The following is a 24,774-nucleotide window of genomic DNA, read 5'->3' as shown; positions in this document are numbered from 1 at the left end:
TAGTTTTTTCCACTTAGATGGGGAGATACTGTTGATAGAAAATGTCGATGGAAATGTTCACAGAAATGTTAACTAGACCTATTGCAGTGATCATTTTGCAATACATACAAATATCAAATCATTGCATTGTACACCTGCAACTAATATGTTATATGCCAATTATGCCTCAATTTAAAAAAAAAGACAGAAAATGCAGAGGTAGAAGCAGTTTGAGGACACATGGAGAGTTGTTTTTAAAATATTGAATTTAAGGTGACTGGAGGACAATGAGGTAATCTCTTGCAAACAACGAGTCAGGGGCACTGCAGAAAGAGGTACACTTCAAATATAAATTTTAAAGTATAAATTGATTTGTGTTAGGGTTCATCAGGCCCTGCAGGGGGAAACTTACTACAATTCCTAAATGGGGACGCTCTTTAGCAAAAGATCGGTCATCTAGATGCACTATTTTAGAAATCTCCATACAATATCAAGCCCCCCAGAAGATGCAGTGCCTCCCGGTTGTGACTGCCTGTCACTGCCTGACTTGGGTTTGCGGTCGCCCTGGTGGACCCCAGGCAGAGCCTAAAGTGTCTCCAGGACCCCACGAACTACCCGCGGACTACAATCCCCAGCATGCCCCACAAGGGTGAAGGACGTGGCGGTGGGTGGGGCCGGGAACAACCACTCCCACCCCACCCCACCCCCGCGGGTGGCCGGGCGGGGAGATCGGGCGGCGCCGAGCTGAGGCGGCGAGACGAGCTCCCGGATGTGGAGAAGCTGGGGAGAAGGCGTGGGAGGAAGATGGACTCAGTGGAGAAGGGGGCCGCCACCTCTGTCTCCAACCCACGGGGGCGGCCCTCCCGGGGCCGGCCGCCGAAGCTGCAACGCAACTCCCGCGGCGGCCAGGGCCGAGGGGTAGAGAAGCCCCCGCACCTGGCGGCCCTGATCCTGGCCCGGGGCGGCAGCAAGGGCATCCCCCTGAAGAACATTAAGCACCTGGCGGGGGTCCCACTCATTGGCTGGGTCCTGCGTGCGGCCCTGGATTCGGGGGTCTTCCAGAGGTGCGCATGTGCGAAAGTGGGCGGTGCGGCCTGGGAGGGGGTCGCGAGGGGGAGCCGGGCCGCTGGCGGGGCAGTGGCTCGTGGGGCTGTGGCCCATGGAAGGGTTGTGCAAGATTCGGGGTGTCCGGGCCCAGGCTGACAGCCCAGGGAGGAAGGGCTCCAGCTTCTTCCTTGTTCCTTGGCCGCTAATAGCCGTGAACTTGAGACAGTTCCTGTCCCCGCCCTTGAGAATAACATCCGTAAATGAGGAGATTTCCCCTACTCAACCGTTTGCGCCGCCCGATTTGACCTCATTGGGTAAAGGAAAGGAGGCCACCCTTCTGAAACGTCTACGATAATTTGTGAACTCCTTTAAACAGAGGCCATTGGCTTTCCCCTGTTGCTCAGCTCCTGATACCCACTTGGTGCTGATCGATTGAGGAAGCATCAGGTTCATGAATGGAGTGGGGTGTTAAGGCTTTTCCAATTTCCAGCTTAGCTTGGCGATCCTTTCCTGACCTTTGGGAAAAAGCTATCTGCCTGTGAGTCAGCACTATCTAGAACGCTCCCTACATTTGTACCTATGTGAGAGACAGTGGGAAAGCGCACCCCTGGACTGTTGGATGAAATGCTTATAAATGGTTTCATTATACCTTTGGAGCCTCGTTTGCCCTAAGGACAGTTTTAATTGTGCATCATTTAGAGGAATGGCCATATGCCATATTGGTCAGGAGTTACAAGCTGATGTCATTCATAAAAGAAGAGAGAGAGAATTCTGTGCCAAGAATGAATTTACACATGGTAATTTCAGCCTAATTATGATTGAATTTGTTACAGTGGAAAGTAAATTATTTTCACCTTTTGATATTTGGGCTTGGGTTTTTTTAAAGAGATGGCTGGTTTTGGAGTATATTCATTACCCTTATTAACATATGGATAAATGGTTTTCATTTAACCGATTTTGTTTCCAAAGGAGATACCAAAAAAGTTTAAGTTTACTAATTTTCTTAATGTTTTAATCCAAAGATAGTACTGGGTGGTGCAAGGTAAACAGGAGCCAGAGCACAGAAGATAACCCTCATGTAACAGGAAATGTGCAAAGGAGAGATAGGGAAATACTTGGGGATTTGGTTCAGTTCAGTAAACACAGCCCTGTTTTCAGCCATACAACCCCGTCCATCCAAGAGAATACCAGGATGAATGTGACATGGTTCTTGTGAAGTTCTCCGACTTTTTTACCTCTTTACAGAGGATACACACTGAAGGGAAAAAAACGGGGGTGGGGGATGGACCTGGAGAAGGTGCATCCAGGCAACAGCAATGTGGTAAAATCCTGTATTTGTGAAGTGAACTAGAGATCAAAATCGCATTCATAATGGATTGAGAACAGAACTCATTTATGACTTTGGTTGCATAGGTCAGGAAACCCCTTTCAAACTGGCTTAACCAAAAAAGGGTAAGGCTTGTTTGAGATTCAGTCAGATTCAAGGGCAAAAGTGATTCATTTATTTAGCAAATATTTATTGGCTACCTACTACTTAACAGACACTATTTTGTGTCCCTAACCAGGGGTTATAGCAGTCCCTAGGTTCATGGAGCTTGCACTGTAATAGGGAGAGACAGTTACTATGCAAAGAAGTTAATATATTTTGTATCAGATGGTGATACATATTTTTAAGAAAAAGTAAGGGGGTAGTGCACTTGGTCACCATAATCTGCTGTATCTTGGTTCTTCTAGATGGGCTCTCTCCCTGTGTGGTATCAAGGTGGTTGTGCTGAGAACTGCAGAACTTTCCACACATAACAATTCCATTCAACCCCCCTGTGTTCAGCCAAATTCTAGCATGATTTCCAGCAGTTGAAGGATGATCCTCGTCCCCCTACAAAATGCCTGCTTAATGCTGCCAGGAGAATTTAACTTTGTTCTGACAGATAGCCCCTGAACACCCTCTTGCAGCAGTTACTTTAGAAAGCCTGCAGTTGCAGGAGTTCCCTGTCCTGGCTCAACGGAAGCAAAACTGGCTAGCATCCATGAGGACACAGGTTCGATCCCTGGCCTCAATAAGTGGTTTAAAGATCCAGTGTTGCCATGAGCTGTGGTGCAGGTCGAAGATGCGGCTGAGATTCCTTGTTGCTGTGGCTGTGGTGTAAGCCAGTAGCTTCAGCTCCAATTCGATCCCTAGCCTGGGAACCTCCATATGGTGTGGGTGCAGGTGTGGCCCTAGAAAAGACAAAAAGTAAAAATAAATAGAAAGTTTGCCATTATAAATCCCTTCTCTGCCCTTTGTGGTGTAATCTGCCACCCAGATGTGGTAGGTTTGAACTTAACTGACTTACTCTACAGCTGTAGCCACAGTTTGGAGCGGCCCTCCTGCTTCTCACCCTCTACTTAGCTTTCTTCAGCAAATATTTACCCTATGAAGAAATTGGAGAAAACTGTAGCTGCCTGATTTGTGTTTTTCAAGGCTGGAAGATACCTTGGCCTTGGAGAGTATTTTGTTCAAAATCATGATTTGACTTAATTGTGTTTTCTGACCTGCTGAGAATCAGAGCTAACAATACTTTGAAGGTGGCTAACTTTGCGTACCACCTTGGATTAACCAGTCAAGAAAAGTGCTGAAATAATATTATTTTCATTTTGTAAAAGTTATTGTTAGAGCTGAGTTTGTAAGAGCTTAGTTTTTTCAACAGTGAGTGTTGTGTAAGTAAATCTCAGGTTGAATTGATTTTTTTAAGGTGTTGCCTAACACCCTTGTGAAAAGTAAATACGTTTTAGTTTTATTTCTAGGGCATGGCTCGATGATTAATGAAAGGCCTATCATGTGTTGTCCTTGAAATGGCAGTTTATGATTTGAAGTAACTGTCACAGAGATCACGGTTGATACTCCTGTTAATCCTGTTAGAGGTCGTATGAATTCACTTGAGGCTAATGCCATTGGCATTAGATTTTGACATTTACTTGATATTGATTGTAAATTCTTATGAGACCTGTTTGTTCACTTGCTCATTCTTTTTCTTTTGCCCTCCCTCATCTGATGTCCCAAAGCCAAAGGAAAGTGATTGGCTTACTTACTCCCTTTAATAATGATGATCATTGTATTTTAAGTGTACCTATAGGGTGCTGCTCTCATAGTCATAGTGCCATTGCGTTACATAATACATACAGATTAGACGTTTGGACCTTTGAAGGTCTGAAAGCAGAACTTTTAACTTTTCTTTCTAACAGTATGAGGATTAAATGAGACTGTAGATAGTCCTTCATTACCGTTCCTACTTTATTATTTTCAATAGCTAATATTTATTCAATGTTCATTTCGTATTGTGGTTTCTTTTTTTTTTTTTTTTTTTTTTTTTTTTTTTTTTTTTTTTTTTTTTTTTTTTTTATCTCTTGGGCCGCTCCAGCGGCATATGGAGGTTCCCAGGCTAGGGGTCCAATCGGAGCTGTAGCCACCGGCCTACGCCAGAGCCACAGCAACGTGGGATCCGAGCCGCGTCTGCAACCTATACCACAGCTCACGGCAACGCCGGATCGTTAACCCACTGAGCAAGGGCAGGGATCGAACCCGCAACCTCAAGGTTCCTAGTCGGATTCGTTAACCACTGCGCCACGACGGGAACTCCCGTGGTTTCTATTTAATTCCCATAACGACCATGTTAGGTAATTACTATCATCACCTCTGTTTTCCTGAAAATTGAGGCTTAGGGAAATTATGGATTTGGCCTGGGGTGTCAGGATTTGAACCCCTTCCTTCCGAGCCCATGTTCTTAACATTTACTGTTTCATTCATTCAGCAAATCTATATTGAGCATCTGAATATAGGAAAATACTTTGTAAAAAGTAAAGCATTACAGGAAGGTCAGTTATGGCTTCCTTACCTCTCTCTGCCTCTACTAGTTGGCTGAGAGTTTCTCAGGAAGATAGTTTGTATCCCCATTGTCCACAGCAGGGTCCGAAACAGAATAGACACTCAGGGAAAATTTCATGAATAAAGGACTGAATGAATAATAAAAGGGAAGAGAGAAGAAACACAAGCAAATGTCTTCCCAAACTGCTCTTAGTTTTTATTTACCTTTTAAGCATTTCAAAAAGATCACTGAACCCTGTGGTGATGAATGTTTCTTACAGCAAAGATCAGGATAATAGTGGCTTATGTAATTTATTTCAATTGCTGATATAAACTAGATATCAAAAGACTCCTCTCTTTTACTGTTTGTTTGTTTTACTGTATTACACGTTACCTCCCTCCTTTTACCCTCTTATTTTTAAACAATTCCCTAGGTTTTCGTACCTCGTTGCATACCTTTCATACCTTGTTCTATACCTTTGTGACATTGCTCTAGTATAAAACGTATCCCCAAATTATTTTAGATTTTGAGGTAGAGGAAAATAAAGGCTCCTCTGTTCTTCCTCTCACCAAATGACATGAGTAGATACGGCATGCTTAACTCCTAGCCAGTGGCTCATCTTGTTTACTAGGCTTCCTATGGGGGGAAAAAATGTTTGGATGGGTTATTGATTTTATCTCTAGGTTTAAATCTTCCTTCTGCCAATACTAAAGGGAATAGTGATATTAAATTAATAAATGAAATCCAGAGATGTTAGAAGAATTTCTTTAGTTTCTCACTTCCTTTTCACTCTTGACAGTTGAGCATAGATATTTGAAATATGCAGTTTCTCTTTTGTTCAATAGATGTTGAATGAAAGGCATAAAAGAAATACAGTTGACCCTTGAACAATGTGGGGGTTGGGAGATGACTCCCCTATCCATCCTCCCGGTAGTTGAAAATTCCAGATCAGCTTTCAATCCCACAGAATTTAACTACTGATAACCTGCTGTTCCCTAAAGCCTTACCAATAACATAAACACATTTTTTTAATTAAAATTTTTTAAATTTAATTTTTAAATTCGGTAGTGTTTTACAATTTTTTAAAGTTTCACATACGTGATTTCATATAATCCTGTAATAACCCCTTCCCCTATATTGCCCCTCTCTTTTCTCCCCACTAGTAACTACTAGTTTCCTCTCTATATCGGAAACAAATTTTGTTTTATTTAGTTTCACGTTTTATGTTTCATTTATTTTTATTATCGATTAACACACTTTATATATGCATTGTATAGTATGAAGTATCACAATAATATAATGTAAGCTAGAGAAGAAATGTTATCAAGAAAATCATAAGGAAGAGAAAACACATTTACTATATCAATGTCATGAGTTTACTTTGTTTATAAGATGAACCACATATCTGTCAGTACCTACATCAGTGTTGTCTTATATGATACAAAGTACTGTAGATATTATACGCATTACTAACACTGGCCACAAAAATAAAAAGATACTGTGAAAAATTAATATTTATTTACAGGTATAATGAGTTGTGTTGATAAGGAAGAAGCAGCAATATGATTGCTTTAGGATAGCCTAATATAATCAATATGATTGCTTCACAGTAGCCTAGCCTGTACACTAATGAATGGATCTCATTATGAAATCTTTATGGCATGTGGTATTACAGTCGTATTCATAGTGCAGTGTCAGAAATATTGTTCCATGAGTTCCCATTGTGGCACAGCAGAAATGAATCTGACTAGTATCCATGAGGATGTGGGTTTGATCCCTGGCCTTGCTTAGTGGATTAAGGATCCAGCATTGCCATGAGCTGTGGTGTAGGTCAAAGACACAGCTCGGATTCCTCATTGCTGTGGCTGTGGTGTAGGATGGTAGCTCTGATTCCACCCCCAGCCTGGGAACTTCCATATGCTGCGAGTGCAGCCCTAAAGAGACCAAAAAAAAAAAAAGAAAGAAAGAAAGAAAAAGAAAAGAAATATTATTCCACTTAAAACAAACAGATCTGGCTTTGCCATGAGCTGTGGTGTAGGTCACAGACGTGGCTTGGATCTGGTGTTGCTGTGGCTTTGGCATAGGCCAGCAGCTGTAGCTCTGATTAGACCCCAGCCTGGGACCCTCCACTTGTGATGTTGGGCTGATACAGTTTCTCGAGTTACAGGAGGAGGGGAGTGCAGGAGATTTACTATATGATAATATATTTCATTGAAAGGAGAGTTATAAAACAGTAAGGAAAGAAAAACATTAATTTTATATTAAATATCAGTCATCTTATGCCAGTGTAAGGATAGATCCATATCTACATATGTTTTACATATTGATGGCATGCCTAACTTTTTAAATTTTTTTCGGTACTTCTACGCTACATGGTTTGCAGTTTTTTTTTTTTTATATTGTTGCAAATCTCCTAAAATTTCTCCAAAACATTTATTGAAAAAACGTCATGTAGTTCAAACCCATGTTGTTCAAGGGTGAACTACATTTGCATAGACCAAAGAAGTCATTCAGATATCTTTGTGGAATGTCACTATTGAAACATTGTGGCTAGAGCCATAAATCTTCTGTGTCTGTCAATGGGAATTTGTAAAGGTTAAGGAAACTTATCTTCAGAGGAGACTAGGACACATTCCCAAAATACTATTTTGTATTTTACTCTTAGTTGTTATCATATAAAGTCCACATGGTCAACTCTGTAAGCTGTGGTTAATAGAGTTGTTAAACTAAACTCTCCTGAGCCAATCAAGTCGTGTTCTCCACGTGTCTAATTGTTATTGGTGGCTTTATCCAGGTGATTCTGTGTTCAGATATTTTTGTACCCATACACCCATTGTTAGTTGACAAAAAAAGATGAATTGGCTTGTCTATTTTGAACCCAGACTTGGCCGTTTAGTCTCTACTAAGCTTGAAACTCTTTCAGCTTTGTGGTTTGGCCCAGCCCAGTCCATTTTTTTTCTTAGCAAGTATATTAAATACTTCATACAAAATTTTAGATTTAGATGGGGAATAAGAAGCAATATCTTCATTTCCTTTAGATTTGAACTTCTAGTGTTACTATTTTGTTTAAAACACCAGTAGCCTTAAAAATATCAATTATCATTTTTTCAATTTTTATAAAACTATGTAAGGGTTATATAAATAATATGTGTATAAATAATATAAATTTTATATATGTAAATATAAAATATCTAGGACCACATTTTTGATTTTGGCTTTTTTTTTTGGCTCCACCTGCTGTATGTGAAAGTTCCCAGGCTGGGAACTAAACCCGAGTCACAGTGACCCAAGTCACTGAATCCTTAACTGCTAGGCCACCAGGGAACTCTGATTCAGACCTTTTCAAATGTGGTTTATATAGACAATACTTTATAATTCTTAAAATTTATATTACTTTGGATCTGTAACATTATTTTGATGATACAGAAACTATTCTAACACTATGTTAGCTGTATTTTTGGGGTTGCAGAGCTCCTTTATATCGTTAATGATTTTTTTTAGTGATTTGGCTTTTTATTTTTTAATATCTGTACAGTGTGTGGGTTTCAACAGACCATGATGAAATTGAGAATGTGGCCAAACAATTTGGTGCACAAGTTCATCGAAGAAGTTCTGAAGCTTCAAAAGACAGTTCTACCTCACTAGATGCCATCATAGAATTTCTTAATTATCACAATGGTATGAGTTTGACTAATAGTTTATTCAAAATTTTACATAATTTTCAACTTGCTTATCATTTCACAAGACTTGTTTCTACATTTGAATTTAGATCTTAGTATTACTTGCTTTCCAAGAACTTTATTTTGATGACCTTTTCATTTGTTTTATCTCTTTAAGAGGTTGACATTATAGGAAATATTCAAGCCACTTCCCCGTGTTTACATCCTACCGATCTTCAAAAAGTTGCAGAAATGATTCGAGAAGAAGGATATGATTCTGTTTTCTCTGTTGTGAGACGCCATCAGTTTCGGTGGGGTGAAATTCAGAAAGGAGGTAATCTGTTGTATCAACCTTTATTTTAGCTCATTTTATGAAGAATTAATTTTTTCATATGTAAATATTCTTTAGGAGTGGGGAGAGTAAAAAGAGAGCAGTAAAATAGAACGTAGGATTCTTAACTTTAGTAAGTAATGACATTTGTAATCAATTCTAAATCTTATGATTATTTAAGCAAAGCAGTGAGACCAAATTAATTCTCTATTTTGCTTTTTACAAAGGGACATTTTAACCATCTGTTTGTATTCTGAGGCAGACCTGTCATTTTTCTGGATCAAATACTTTCATGTTTGTTCTAGACTTGTTTGATACATTCCTTGTAAATGATATGGAATTGTGAGAATACGTTTTCCACCAAAAAGTTCTGGAGAACTTTCCAAATTTTGTAACTCCTTGTGCAAGGAGAGTTCCATAGTGTTTAGCTGGAGCCTGATTTCTAGCCAGATAAACTAGCAAAATATGTAATAAAGAATAGAATCACCAACAAACAGGTAAGGTAAGTGTAACATACGTGAAAAAAGGCAGGGTTGATTTCTGTTAAGTGCCCTGACATTTGTTGAATGTAGGAAAAGTGGCCCAGTTGTCTTTAAAAGAGATTGTAGGGAAGATGCAGTGAAAATGGAGAAGGTACACAAAAGAGCGTATTATTAAGATAAGAGAAAGATAGAAAATGATTTTTCAGTCTCTGAATGTTATCAAAAACAATAAAATAGATCAGTGAGTGTATTTATTTATTGATTTCATTCAATAAACATTTATTGTCTTCTCTGTGGCAAATTCTGTGTTAAATTATATGTGTGGTATTTTGAACTTATTCACTAAATCTCTGAACTAGGGTATAGGAAGGATTAAAGCTTAAAAACACATTTTTGAAGCGAATCAAGGAAGCCGAGTGTTAAACTGGGTATTGAGCTTTATATGCTATATGATTAAAGTTTAAAAGGTTCAAGAAATATCTGTGCACATCCACAAACACAAATTTTCGAAAAATTTAGTGAAAAGGCAAGGGAATCCCTATAGACCAATACTGAAGTCTTCATTTATTATATCATGTTATACTCATTAATGTTGGTACTGCTGAGCTTTCATTATATGTAAATAAACAGTTCTAATTGTCATGTATATTTTATATTAGTGTATTTTAAACTACTGCTCTGGTAAGAATGTGTATTATGTAAAAATATCAAGTGTGCAAGTTTCAGTAACTTAATGAGTTAATCTTCATTTTTCTTTCTTTTTTTTTTTTTTTTGTCTTTTTGCCATTTCTAGGGCCGCTCCCACGGCATATGGAGGTTCCCAGGTTAGGGGTCGAATCGGAGCTGTAGCCGCCGGCCTACACCAGAGCCACAGCAACACGGGATCCGAGCCACGTCTGCAACCTACACCATAGCTCATGGCAATGCCGGATCGTTAACCCACTGAGCAAGGGCAGGGACCGAACCCGCAACCCCATGGTTCCTAGTCGGATTCGTTAACCACTGCGCCACGACGGGAACTCCAATCTTCATTTTTCTATAATAATTCCATGAAAGTAATTTCTCAACCACATTAGATAAATAACATATACATTGTATTTCTATAGAAGCACATAGTGAGAGGTAGATTAAAGGGCTCAAATATTGAATTATGGGTATTTTATGACTAGTTCAGTTCTTTCAAAATTACCTTAAGGTTGCCTTTATGTCCTCCCAAAGCATTGTATTTGTATAAATAATTTAAAACCTTAACTATTCAGAATTTCTCTAAAATACTTTCTTTTTCTGTTATTGCTACTAAAAAGCAAAGATAAATCATCAGAATTATTAGGGGTTTTGTTCCTTTAAAAATCCTTTTAATTATTTATTTAGATACAGAAATATTCTATGTTCTGAGTTCAATTTTATTTACTTTTTTAAAAAAATTAGTGAATGAATTTCAGTTTTGAAAGCACCTGGAACTTACTATAGCTTTTTGCTTTTAGTTCGTGAAATGACTGAGCCTCTGAATTTGAATCCAGCTAAACGACCTCGTCGGCAAGACTGGGATGGAGAATTGTATGAAAATGGCTCATTTTATTTTGCTAAAAGACATTTGATAGAGATGGGTTACTTACAGGTTTGTGCCCTCGTTTCATAAAAACCTTTTAAACCCTTTTATGTGCATATTTGAGTTCTATGAAAGAAGTTTGGTACAGTTCATAAAAGAAAGTATCAGTCCCTCAAAGAAAAACAGTAGCTGACAAGATTTGTCACCTGAGGCATTTATCCTGCACCTTTACCCCAAACTTTGGAATCTAGTCAGTGAATATGCAGGGGATTTTCTACAACTGTAACATTAAGGTAAGAAATAAATCAAGTATTGACTGTTCTGCATATGTCCCAGCATTCATATTACTCCTTTCAAGACTCTGTTTTTAATCCATGCTTGTATTACTGTTAGGTTGTGGTTATACAGTTAAATAACCTCAATTTCTTTTAAGAGAGACAAAAAAAATTACAACCGTATATTAGAGGTGAAAGAACATCAACCTGGGTGTCAGGAAAATCGGATTATAGTAATCTCTCTCTCTATAACTATGTAACCTTAAATATATGGTTTTTACCTGTTCTGAGTGTTAATGCTCTCATTTTACAATAAGTGGGTTGGATAGCTCTCATTGTTAGAGTCTATATGGTTACATCATATACTATTTGTTCATTTCAGTTATAGCCATTATTTATTCGATACCTACTATGGATCCAGGACTATAATAAACTCTACGTAGATTCTCTCATGTAATTTGCATAGCAGCAGAGTAGACATTCCTAGTTCTGTTTTGGAGGAGGAAACAGCAGCTCTGAAAAATGAAGTAATTGGCTGAAAACAAGTTGTAAATAGAATTTGGATTCAGGTCCTTATGTTACTAAAAAATAACATTAAAATAACATTAAAAAATAACATTAAAAACCCCCAAACCCCATTCTTTACAGTAAAAATTCTAATGTGACTCATTCTCTTGACGGGAAAATTTTTTTTCTAGTTGTCCACTCAGTAGACAAACTATAAGCTGGCTGTTCAGTTAAGTTTGAGTATTCATGAAAAATAGATTTGACATCTGTAGATACCACCCTCCCCCAAGCTTTTTGCTAAGGTGGACTGTGATTTCACCCTAGGAGAAAAATGGAAGTTTCTCATTGTAACAAGGTGAGTAAAGAGACTGACAGTTCTGAAAAATGATTTTCCAGTAATTTATTCTTGACCTTCAAATGATTACTAGAAAAGGCAGCTCTCCTCTTGCCCCCATATTCCAGGATCATGACACTGTTTCTACCTTTGCCCACGTGTGACCCAGATAATTATTGTCCACTGCCATTTGTAGCTCAGGGATCTAAAACAGTTTTGTGCAATAGATATTACAGTGACTTTTCCTCCCTAGTCTTGCCCCCGATTGCAAACAGAGAATTTCGAAAAACATTTATACTACTGCTTTTGGATAATGATGGAAGAGACTGCCAGAACAAAGGGGTTACAATTAGAGATTCCTTAATTCCTTGTGGTTAGAAGAGTGGAGGTTGTGCATTATTTCTGCTCTTTAATAGAAATCTATTTTAAAAAAATAGGAATTTGCACTGTGTAGATAGAATTGAAAAATGTTAATGTGATTTGTTTTGTGTGGTTTAAATATATGGGAAACAAAAAGCTTTCCCCTCCAAAAAAATTTTTTTTGTTGTATTCCTGGTATTACAGGGTTATTCGTTTTTCTTTATACTGTGGAAATGAATTCATTGCTCTGCATAATGATAATTTTTTTGATATGTGTGAATGCATGTTGAAAACAGTCCTCATGGCATCTGCACTGTCTTTAGGGTGGGAAAATGGCCTACTATGAAATGCGAGCTGAGCACAGTGTGGACATAGATGTGGACATTGACTGGCCTATTGCAGAACAAAGAGTATTAAGGTAAAAATAAGACGTGTGTAGCCTTTGCACTAGACCATAACAGATTATTTTTAGTAGATACATTTAAAGTCACTTATAGACACTGATTTCTGATCCTCCAAACCTCTTAGGATCTTTTGTAATTAGTTTGCTCATAGGAGGAAAACATATACATAAAATATGTCTATAGATGGCTTATTCAGTAAGCATGTAGTCTGGTTAGACCACACTATAAGATGAAGTTTATATGTGCCATAACTCTGAAAGGTGATGTTTGAGTAATTGAATGTGATTGGGTTATCAAGTTTATTGGTGTTAGCCAGATTAGTATTGCACTTGTATTCAAAGGTCTATTTTGGTTTCTTTTAGATTTGGCTATTTTGGCAAAGAGAAGCTAAAGGAGATAAAACTTTTTGTTTGCAATATTGATGGATGTTTCACCAATGGCCACATTTATGTATCAGGAGACCAAAAAGAAATAATATCTTATGATGTAAAAGATGCTATTGGGATAAGTTTATTAAAGAAAAGTGGTATTGAGGTATGTGCCTCCTATACATAGCAGTTTTTTTTTTTTTTTAAGATTGTGATTCAGCGTCAAGGAACATGTGAGGGAAGTAGATTTATATTTTTAGTATTATCTATTAAAATATCTGAAATTTAGGCTTCACATGCCTAGAAAATTATGCCATTTACTTTTAGATGAGTAAAATTAGTAAAAATTTGTCTATCAACAAATAATATTTCTTATTTATTTAATGAATATGAGCATACTGTTTTTAATAAACACTATCTAATATTTCTCATAAGATCTTGCAGCAAGAAAGAATTCATAGAAAATGGATGTTCGTGGAGTTCCCGTAGTGGCACAGCGGAAACAAATCCAATTAGGAACCATGAGGTTGTGGATTATCCCTGCCCTCGCTCAGTGGGTTAAGGATCCAGTGTTGCCGTGAAGTGTGGTGTAGACTGCAGATGCGGCTTGGATCTGGCGTTGCTGTGGCTCTGGAGTAGGCCAGTGGCAACAGCTCCGATTAGACCCCTAGCCTGGGAACCTCCATATGCCGAGGGTGCGGCCCTAAAAAGACAAAAGACAAAAAAAAAAAAAAGAAAAGAAAAGAAAAAAAAAAAGAAAATTGGATGTTTGCATTTGGAAAAAACAAATAGGTGGATTTTTAAAATGTAGCTTATTCATTCATATGTTGAAAAAAATTTTTTTTGGTCTTTTCTTAGGGCCGTACCTGCAGCATATGGAAGTTCCCAGGCTAGGGGTCAAATCGGAGCTGCAACTGTCAGCCTCTGCCACAGCCACAGCAACACCAGATCTGAACTGTGTCTGCAACCTATGCCACAGCTCACGGCAGTGCCAGATCCTTAACCCACTGAGCAAGGCCAGGGATTGAACCTGCATCCTCATGAATCCTAGTTGGGTTTGTTACCACTGAGCCACAACTGGAACTCCCCTTATGTTGAAATTTTTAATTCAGAATAACAAACGTGAATTTTCAAAATTGAAGTTTAAGGTGATTTCTTATAATTCACTAGAAATCTTAAATATGTATTCCTAAGCAGCACAAGAGACAAGTTATAGGCTTTCCTCTAGATATATTGAATCATAGGAGAATTGTAGGTTATTATCAGACAATGTGTGGCATGTTTTTTACCATAGATAGTATCCATTTCACTGTAGAAAACAGTATCTTCTACCTTTATTGGACTACTAGAAATAAAAAATAATAAATCATCATTTTAAAATAAGTTAGTTGATTTTACTTAATCCTTTAGAAGGTCAAAGGACTACTTATTTGTAATTTGTATTACTTAAAAGGTGTTATTATTAAAGATTTCTGTTTTCTCATTGTGTCTCCTCCCCTCCTTTCTTAAGGTGAGGTTGATCTCAGAAAGGGCCTGTTCAAAGCAGACTCTTTCTTCCTTAAAACTGGATTGCAAAATGGAAGTCAACGTACCAGACAAGCTTGCAGTTGTAGATGAATGGAGAAAAGAAATGGGCCTGTGCTGGAAAGAAGTGGCATATCTTGGTTGGTATCTTTCTGTTCAGCCATAATAATATATTAGTGATTCCTGATATATAGGAAGTACATTCGGAATATTTTTTGCTATTATTAAAATGTGCGTAGATTTGACCCCCAGATTCCATTTCCAGGAAAGAAACTGGACAAATGTGCCAATAATGGAGGGAAAAAAGAACCCACTTAAAAATGGTACAAAAATAGATTATCCGTAAAAATCAAATACTATGTAACCATTAAAAACAATGCTGTGATATGTATTCCTTGATAGGGATTACATGGTCAGATATCACAAGTTTTTCATTTTAACATTAAGCAAGTGTATTTCTCAGGTGTCTAATCTGTGCATGCCTGGAACTGGTTTCTGGGGCCTGCTGCCTACAGAGGTTACGGTTTAATGATGTCAACATTTTAAATATCAGTAATGAAAAGTTATTAAAACACACAATAGCTATAAACTGTATAGGAAACAAATACTTACAGGCACAATATTGGAAGAGAAGATGCATAGAAATGCTTTGGGAGCATTTGATCTGGGGACTTCAGTAGTAGCTTTTGAATCACAAATGAAGATTCAGTGGAGAAAAATAATGTAGAACCTTTGATGGAAAATTATCAAATTTTTGTAACAAGAGAATTTTAATGAAACATGTAACAGATCCCAGATATGCTTATAGTTATTATCTGTGTGACCTTGAGCAAGCTTCTCTAAGCCTTAGTTTTCCTATTTATAGTATAAACACAAAGCAAACTTCATAAGACTATTGGAAAAGAAACCAAAGATGATATAAAATCCTTAACACAGAGTGTACATTTTAGTAATAAGTGTATCATTTATATAAGTAAAACTGTAAAATTATATCTGACAAACTGTAGTGATTATCCGTAAATAGTAATAGTCAGGCTGATTTTGATTTTTTTGCCTTAGTTTATCTTCAAAAAAGTTTCCACCAAGAATATGCATTACTTAAATCACAGGTGGTAAAAACTATAGAAAGTGGAGGTTAGAAAATCAAGAAAATAGAGAATAAACTCCAAATTTTTATTTTAAAAATCAGAAGCAATGTTTTATATCAGCTACATAAATGTATAAAAGTGTATTCCTTAAAAATTTCAACCCCTGGAGTTCCCGTCGTGGCTCAGTGGTTAACGAATCCGACTAGGAACCATAAGGTTGTGGGTTCGGTCCCTGCCCTTGCTCAGTGGGTTGACGATCCGGCGTTGCCGTGAGCTGTGGTGTAGGTTGCAGACGTGGCTCGGATTCCGTGTTGCTGTGGCTGTGGCCTAGGCCAGTGGCTACAGCTCCGATTGGACCCCTAGCCTGGGAACCTCCATATGCCACAGGAGCAGCCCAAGAAATGGCAAAAAGACAAAAAAAAAAAAAAAAATTTCAACCCTTTTTTTTCTTCTAATTTTATTGAGATATAATTGATGTACAGCACTATGTAAGTTTAAGGTATACAACACAATGATTTAACTTACATCATGAAATAATTGTCACAGAAAATTTAGCGAACATCCATTATCTCATAGATACAAAACAAAAAGAAAATATCTGTTTTCCCTATGATGATAACTCCTAATCTACCGTAGTGTTTTTTAAAAGTTTTAAAAAAAGTTTTATTGAAATATAGTTGATTTATAAGGTGATAATTTCTGTTGTACAGCAAAGTGATTCAGTCATACACACATCCATTCTCTTTCAGATTCTTTTCCCACATAGATAGAGTTGTCTGCTATATAGCAGGTTCCCATTGGCCAGTCATTCCATATACTTCAGTGTGCATATGCCAATCCCAAACCTCCAGTCTATCCTTCCCAACCCCCCACCTTTCCCTGGTAGTAACCATAAGTTTTTCAAAGTCTGTGAGTCCATTTCTATTCTGCAGATAGGTTCATTTGTATCCTTTTTCAGATTTCACATAAAAGTGATATCATATTATGTTCGTCTTTCACTGTCAGACTAACTTCACTTAGTATGATAGTTTCTAGGTCCATCCATATTGCTGCAAATGGTATTATTTCATTCTTTTTCGTGGCTGAGTTGTATTGCATTATATATATGTACCACATCTTCTTTATTCATTCCTCTGTGGATGGACATTTAGGTTGCTTCCATGACTTGGCTATTGTAGATAGTGTTGCAGTGAATACTGGGATGCAATTATGGTTTTTCTCTGAATAGATACCCAGGAGTGGATCATATGGTGGTTCTATTTTTAGTTTTTTGAGGAACTTCCATACTGTTTTCCATAGTGGTTGTACCAGTTCACATTCTCACCAGCAATGTAAGAGAGCTGCCTTTTCTCCACCCTCTCTAGCATTTATTGTTTTCAGACTTTTTGATGTTGGCCAGTTGGGCTGGTGTAAAGTGGTAGCTCATAGTAGTTTTGATTTGCATTTTTCTTAATAGTGATTTTGAGCATCTTTTCATGTGTTTTTTGGCCATCTGTATATATTCTTTGAAGAAATGTCTGTGTAGATCTTCTGCCCATTTTTTGATTGGGTTGTTTGTTTTTTGAGCTACAAGAGGTGTTTGTATATTTTGGAGATTAATCCCTTGTCAGCTGCTTCATCTGCAAAGATTTTCTCCCATTCTGTGTGTTGTCTTTTCATTTTGGTTATGGTTTCCTTTGCTGTGCAAAAACTTTTAATTAGGTCACATTTAATTTTTTTGTTGTTGTTGTCATTACCTTAGGAGGTGGATCTGAGAAGATATTGCTGTGGCTTATGTCAGCGAGTGTTTGGTCTGTTTTCCTTTAAGAGTTTTATAGTGTCTGGTCTTTTTTTTTTTTTTTTTTTTTTTTTGTCTTTTTGCTATTTCTTGGGGCGCTCCCACGGCATACAGAGGTTCCCAGGCTAGGGGTCTAATCGGAGCTGTAGCCACCGGCCTACGCCAGAGCCACAGCAAAACAGGATCCGAGCCGCGTCTGCGACCTTCACCACAGCTCACGGCAACGCCAGATCGTTAACCCACTGAGCAAGGGCAGGGACCAAACCCACAACCTCATGGTTCCTAGTCGGATTCGTTAACCACTGCGCCACAATGGGAACTCCCCTATAGTGTCTGGTCTTACACTTAAATCTTTAATCCATTTTGAGTTTATCTTATGTCTTACCATACTGTTTTGATGAGTATAGCTTTCTTTTGAAAACAAGGAACATGATAACTCTGGCTCAGGTCTTCTTTCTCAGGAGTATTTTGGTTATTTGGGAGCTTTTGTTGCCATTCAAATTTTAGTTGTATTTGTTCTAGCTCTGTGAAAAATGTTTTTGGTATTTTGATAGGGATTACATTGAATCTGTGTACTGCTTTGGTAGTTATGGTCATTTTTAACAGTAGGAATTTTTCTAATCCATGAGAACAGCATATCTTTCCATCTGTTTGTGTCATTTTCAGTTTCTCCCATCAATGTCTTAAGAGTTTTCCAAGTACAGGTCCTCTATCTTCTTAGATGTATATCTTAGATATATTCTTGAATCATTCTTTTTGATGAAGTTGTAAACAGGATTGTTTTCTTAGTTCCTCTTTCTAATAGTTCATTATTTGTGTACAGATATCCAGTAGATTTCCATATATTAATTTTGTATCCTGCAACTTTATCTAATTCATTCATTAGTTTGAATCACTACTTTTATCTATAAAATTTAATAAATAAAGCTTAGTTTGAGGGGTGGATTATGCAAAGAAATACTTTAATTTTTATCTTTCATTGAAAACAATTCAAATTTCAATACACTTAATAATAAAAAAATGTCAGTAGATAAAATGCAAAACAAATTAAAAACAATCAGAGAATTCTCTTGTGGTTCTGTGGGTTAAGTATCTGGTGTTGTCATTGACTTGGCTTGGGTCACTGCTCTATGGGTTTGATCCCTGGTCCAGGAACTTCTACATGCCATGAGTGCAGCAAAAAAATGTAAAACAATCACTTTTCTCCAACATTTTATTAGTAGTAGTTGGTCTATAGTATACTGATAACTCTACTCAGAATGGTGAATCTTAGGTCCTGGGAGCTTCTGAAATTCATCCTATCAAAAAAAAATAAAAGAGGAGGTGGAGAGAATAAGTCAGGCAGGGAGAGAAAAGATGTAGTTATGGCAATGTGGTGGTAGTTTTTAGTTTTTCTTTCTCTCTCTCTCTCGCTCTCTCTCTCTCTCTCTCTCTTTTTTTTTTTTTTTTTTTTTTGGCTTTTTAGGGCCATACCTGCGGCATATGGAACTTCTCAGGCTACGGGTCGAATCAGAGCTTCAGCTGCCAGCCTACGCCACAGCAACACCAGATCCAAGCCACATCTGTGACCTACACCACAGCTCATGGCAACACTAGACCCTTTAACCCACCGAGTGAGGCCAGGGATCGAACCCACATCTTCATGGATACTAGTCAGGTTTTTAACGCACCGAGCCGCATCAGGAATTCCTGATGGTAATTTTTCTAGTAAGCAGCATACAAATCAGAGAGAGTTATAGAGTAAAAGAAGCAAGAGATATATAAACAAAATGCAGTATTGGGCCTTGTTCACTTTCTGATTCAAATAAATCAACTATATAAAGACAGTTTTGAAGCAGCTGAGGATATTTGAGCATGCTGGAGGTTATTAGATGATATTAAGGAATTGTCGATTTGTTAGTTTGATGATACTGTATCATATTCTTGAAAATATATGTATTATAGATGCTGAAGAGTTTTTGGGAAAAATATGATATCTGGGAATTCCTTCTCCCTTTTTCTTCAATATACTTGCAGGCAGAGAAAGGAGAAAATACTCACTAAGGCAAAACATTAATCATTATTCCACATGAATTTAGGATTCTTCCAAGTTTGAAATTTTCCTTAATTAAAAGTTTAAATAATTATAATTCATATATAGAATTTCTAGTAATTTTAATATGCATAGCAAGTAGAAAGGTGTACTCCATTCTCTAGTAAGAAGTGTTTATTATGAATTGCTTAGGAAAAGCCCTAGAACTCAAAAATTTATTATACTTGTAATTACTTACTGTTGTTCCATCTAACCTATAGTTTTCTTTTTGTTTGTTTTTTAGGGCTGCACCTGCAGCATATGGAAGGTCTCAAGCTAGGGATCAAATTGGAGCTGGAGCCGCCGGCCTGTGCCATAGCCACAGCAATGCAGGATCTGAGCTGGGTCTACAACCTACACTGCAGCTAAGACAGCTACACTGGATCCTCAAACCACTGATTGAGGCCAGGGATCGAACCTTTATCCGCGTGGATACTAGTCAGTCTTGTTACCACTGAGCCATAACGGGAACTCCTAAACTTCAGTATTCTTATATGCAGTGCCTACAGTTACCAGAATAACTTACTGGTTGCTGTCTGCATTAGTTAGCAGGAATATTCTCTTTAAACATTCAGCTCATGTTTCTTTAACTTGATAGGAAATGAAGTGTCTGACGAGGAGTGCCTGAAGAAAGTGGGCCTTAGTGGTGTTCCTGCTGATGCCTGTGCCGCTGCCCAGAAGGCTGTTGGATATATTTGCAAGTGCAATGGTGGCCGTGGTGCCCTCCGAGAGTTTGCAGAGCACATTTTCCTACTAATGGAAAAGGTCGTTAATTCATGCCAAAAATAGAGATTAGAATAATGTTGGAAATGAAAGTATACAGCCTTCTTCAGCCACTTTTATTTTTGATCAAGTCCAACTCCATGCTGTAATGTCACAGACAGTGTGATTTGATTTGTGATATATCTTAATATCTTTTAAAGCAAAGTCTTCTCAAAACTGTCACTCCAAAACCTTCTATGAAATAACCGTGCTCTACTTTTCTCTTTATGCAGGATAATGAGAGATTGATTGCAGTCTTTCTCAAATTTTTAGTAAATGCAAGCAAGAACTTCATCAAAATTGACTTTGTATTGTACACTGTAAAATTGTGTGTTTGTGTGCTTTTAATGATGCTGAAACTTTATTTATTTGGGGACAGTTTGTCTGGTAAGACATGCCCTTCTATTAATTAATAAAATTACATTTCACAAACTTGATGAAAACTGCCTTGTTGGCTCTAGAAGAGATTTTACCAAACATTGCCTGATTTCCTTTAAATACTGGACGTGCAGTCAGGTGAGAAACAAGTCACTAAATACCAATTGTAGAACATCTGATTGTACTTCGTATATGGATACATATAGCACATAAATACAAATACAGTTGCCTGAAGAAATTCATGGATTACGAAGATTGTATATTGATTTGCAGTAAATTGTTTTCAGTTCCCTCTGAGGTCATGGTAATTTTGTGTATTGAACTTGGCTATTATCACAATTTTACAGCCACCACAAATTGCTCTCCCACCTGGTTAGCTTCCAAGAATGGGGCATTATCTCATAAATGTGGATGCTTACCTAATAAACACAAACCATTTCCTATGGAACTTTTTCATCTATTTCTGCTATAAGAAGAGTTCATGTAAAACTCTGGCAAGAAGCAAGCCATTCACACCATGACACGTGGGAATCTTTTTTCCTGTCAGGACTGGGTGGATCTGTACACCACAGAGTCTTATGTAGGCCAGGCATAAGCTGGAAGGAAAAAGGACCATCATCTACATGAATTTCCATTACCTTTTGTCTTAGTTTTACTCCAATCTTTCTTGCTTTTCCACTGCTAACTTTATTTTCTCTCACTCCCTTAAATGTACACTTTCCCAAAGGCTCCCACCCTAGTACTTGTTCTTCCCAGAGACCACATCTCTGTTCAGTTTCAGCATTGGCTTCCATGTGGATGACTCCAAAATCAAGTGACTCCAAAATCGAACCTCTGTGGCTGCATCTCAGACTCTTCGTGCTATAAGCCAGACTCCTGTCCCTCATCTCAAATGTTGGATTTTGTCCTTGGGACATCACAGCCTTCCTCTTTCTCCTTTTCATACCACTCTGACACTGAATCTTGAGCTTGATACTATTAGCCCAGTGTCCTTTCAGTTTATCCAATACTACTGCTAAATTGGTTAAGTACATATTTGCTGTTATCCTTTACTGACTCCATGCTGGCTCTAGAATATGATCAGACATTTCCCAGTCCAGATGTACTCTGGACACTGCAATATTTCCAGCTTCATCTTCTGCTGATTCTTGTGGGTCCTTCCACCCTAATCAAGTTATTCTGTGTAATTCTCCAACAATGCCTCTATTAGGCTATTCTCAAGTTCTACCTTTAACCTCCACAAGTCTCTCATTCCTAAAAAACCTGCCAAAATACCTTCCAAAGTAAATACTGTGCATGACTACAGATTATACTGGAGTCCTTGTTTCATTTCTGTGACCCAAAACCAAATACAGGGAGACAACTTAGTCCTCTCTGGGACTCCTGCTTCCTGTGTTCCCAGTAGTAGGGAATCTTCGTCAAGAAAATACATGTTCAACTCTGACTTGTAAAGAACTCAGAAGTTGCCAATCCCTTCCTTACGACACAAACTGGACAAACAAAATCAATGACTTTTCTTGGACTTCTCAGAGTACCGAGGTGGAAGGACAATGATTCCAAAATCTGAAGAGACAGGCACATCCAGAGATACAGCACCTGATGTTTGTTGGGAGCAAAAGCTTCAGGCTGCCATGAACTAACAGGAACGCTTGGTAATTGTGAAAATCGCTGGAGGTTGTGTGGTCTAATGTGAGAGTGAGAAACTCCTGGAGATTGCATTCATGGGGTGGGGGTGGGGCACACCTGCCCTCCAGAAATGCCAGCAGGTTATCACAGAATGGATCTGAGAATTCAAAAAAAAAAAAAAAAAAAAAAAAAATCCCCTCATGGCTCTGGTAGGAGAACAGCCATTGTGCAACCCTTCTCCCTAAAAAAAGACTACTCCAGTAGGAAGGACATCTCCCCAGAGGGCAATACTGAAAATTTTCAACAGGGAGAAAAGAACTCCACTGCACTCAAACCTAAGGGGGGGGAACTCCCTTTAGCCAACAGGAGAGATGACATCAAGGAAACAGTGAAGGCTGCAGTAGGAGCAGAAGGAGGAAAGCTATACCCTGGAAAAAGGACAGGAACGATTGGGAAGGCATACTCCCAAGACAGGCCCACAAAAAGACCAAGACTCAGAAGGCTTTAGAAGGCACCTCCCCCTTCCACACTGTATACCACACCAATATGTTGCTAATATAACAACAGTGGATTCCGACTTAAAGAACTATAAGACACAGACTTTCTCTGAGAAGCAATACAAAAGAAAGTCCCCAAACCAAAAACAAGGACAGTGGAGGAATTTGAAGTCTGTGGTACCTATAACTACAAGAAAAATTAAATACAGCTCATCTCCTAGCAAGATTAACATAAATCTTCATGCTAAAGACATATTTTTCCGTACCTGTTACCAAATAACATATCAGGCTTTTAACAACAAAAGTGTAAGACATACCAAAAGACGAGAAAAAGCAAACTCTAAAGAGACAAAGCAATCATTAGATCTAGACCCAGATATGACACAGATGTTAGTACTAAGAGACAAGCAATTTAAATAGCTAAGATTAATATCTAAAAGGATGTAATGGGGAAAGTACACATGAAAGACGAGATAGGTAATGTCAGTAGAGAGATGGAAACTGTAAGAAAGAATCAGCAGGAAAAGCTACAAATCAGATAATGTAACAGAAATGAAGAATGCCAGAGCTCCCATTGTGGCTCAGTGGTTAACAAACCTGACTAGTATCCATGAGGACTTGAGTTCAATCCCTGACCTCACTCAGTGGGTTAAGGATCTGGTGCTGCCATGAGCTGTGGTGTGGGTCACAGACGTGGCTCAGATCTGGTGTTGCTGCACCTGTGGTGTAGGCTTGTGGCTATAGCTCTGATTTGACTGTTAGCCTGGGAAACTCCATATGCCGCAGATGCAGCCCTGAAAAGAAAAAAAAAAAAAAGGAAATGAAGAATGCCTTTAAGAGTGGGTGAGTAAACTTGAAACAGCTGAGGAAGGAATGGGTGAACTTAAATATTAGCCAATTTTATTATATTTTTTTCTCTATACATTTGAATTGTTATATTTTATTATTTTTTCCAGCTTTCTTGAACTATTCTTGACATACATTGTGCAAGTTTAAGATATACAACATGAGGGAGTTCCCATCATGGCTTAGCGGAAACGAATCTGACTAGGAACCATGAGGTTTTGGGTTCGATACTGGCCTCCCTCAGTGGGTTAAGGATCTAGCATTTCTGTGAGCTGTGGTGTAGGTTGCAGACGTGGCTCAGATCTGGCATTGCTGTGGCTCTGGCGTAGGCCGGCAGCTATAGCTCTGATTAGACCCCCTAGCCTGGGAACCTCCATGTGCCGCAGGTGTGCCCTAAAAAGACAAAAGACAAAAAAAAAAAAAGATATACAATCATTGCAAAATGATTACCACAATAATGTTAGTCAACACGTCCATTATCTCACAGAGGTGTGTGTGGAGGAGGATTGGGTAGAGAACATTTAAGATTCTTAGCAGCTTTCAAGTATGCCATACAGTATTGCTACTAACAGACACCATGATGTACATTCGGTCCCCAAAACTTGTGCATCTTATAACTGGAACTTTGGACCTTTTATTCAACATCAGCTATTTCCCTCACTTCCCAGCCTCTGGCAACCACAATACACTCTCTATATTCAGGGTTTTTTTAAAAAAATTTCTTTAGATTCCACATATAAGTGAAATCATATGGTATTTATCTTTCTTTGTCAGTATTATTTCACTTAGCATAATACCCTTATGGTTCATTCATGGTGTTGCAAATGGCAGTATTCCCTCCTTTTTATGGCTGAATAATATTCCATTGTGTATGTCTTTATACCACATTTTCTTCATTTGCCATTGACATACACTTAGGTCATTTCCATGTGTTATGAACTGATCAAATTAACACTTATTAAGTGGATCACATAGATATGGGGTCGACCAAGATGGTGATACAGGAGACTCCTGAAACAGACACAACAAAGGTACAGATATACCTGGAGCAATTTCCTTTGAAAGAAA

The 24,774-nt window shown here is 38.1% G+C and overlaps 1 protein-coding gene across 1 annotated transcript; it reads left to right on the top strand.

The window, feature by feature from the left end:
• CMAS (cytidine monophosphate N-acetylneuraminic acid synthetase) lies at window positions 671–21,027 on the top strand. The gene is made up of 8 exons (XM_003126433.5): window positions 671–1,043; window positions 8,404–8,546; window positions 8,706–8,861; window positions 10,825–10,958; window positions 12,689–12,783; window positions 13,132–13,303; window positions 14,648–14,801; window positions 20,196–21,027. The coding sequence occupies exons 1-8, from the start codon at window positions 784–786 to the stop codon at window positions 20,384–20,386; spliced, it is 1,305 nt and encodes a 434-aa protein (XP_003126481.1). The 5' UTR covers window positions 671–783; the 3' UTR covers window positions 20,387–21,027.

Source organism: Sus scrofa, chromosome 5 (genome assembly GCF_000003025.6).
Source record: "Sus scrofa isolate TJ Tabasco breed Duroc chromosome 5, Sscrofa11.1, whole genome shotgun sequence".
In the NCBI taxonomy this organism is placed as follows: domain Eukaryota; kingdom Metazoa; phylum Chordata; class Mammalia; order Artiodactyla; family Suidae; genus Sus; species Sus scrofa.
The sequence above is the reverse complement of the archived record's forward strand: the minus strand, read 5'-3'. Positions and strand labels throughout refer to the sequence as shown.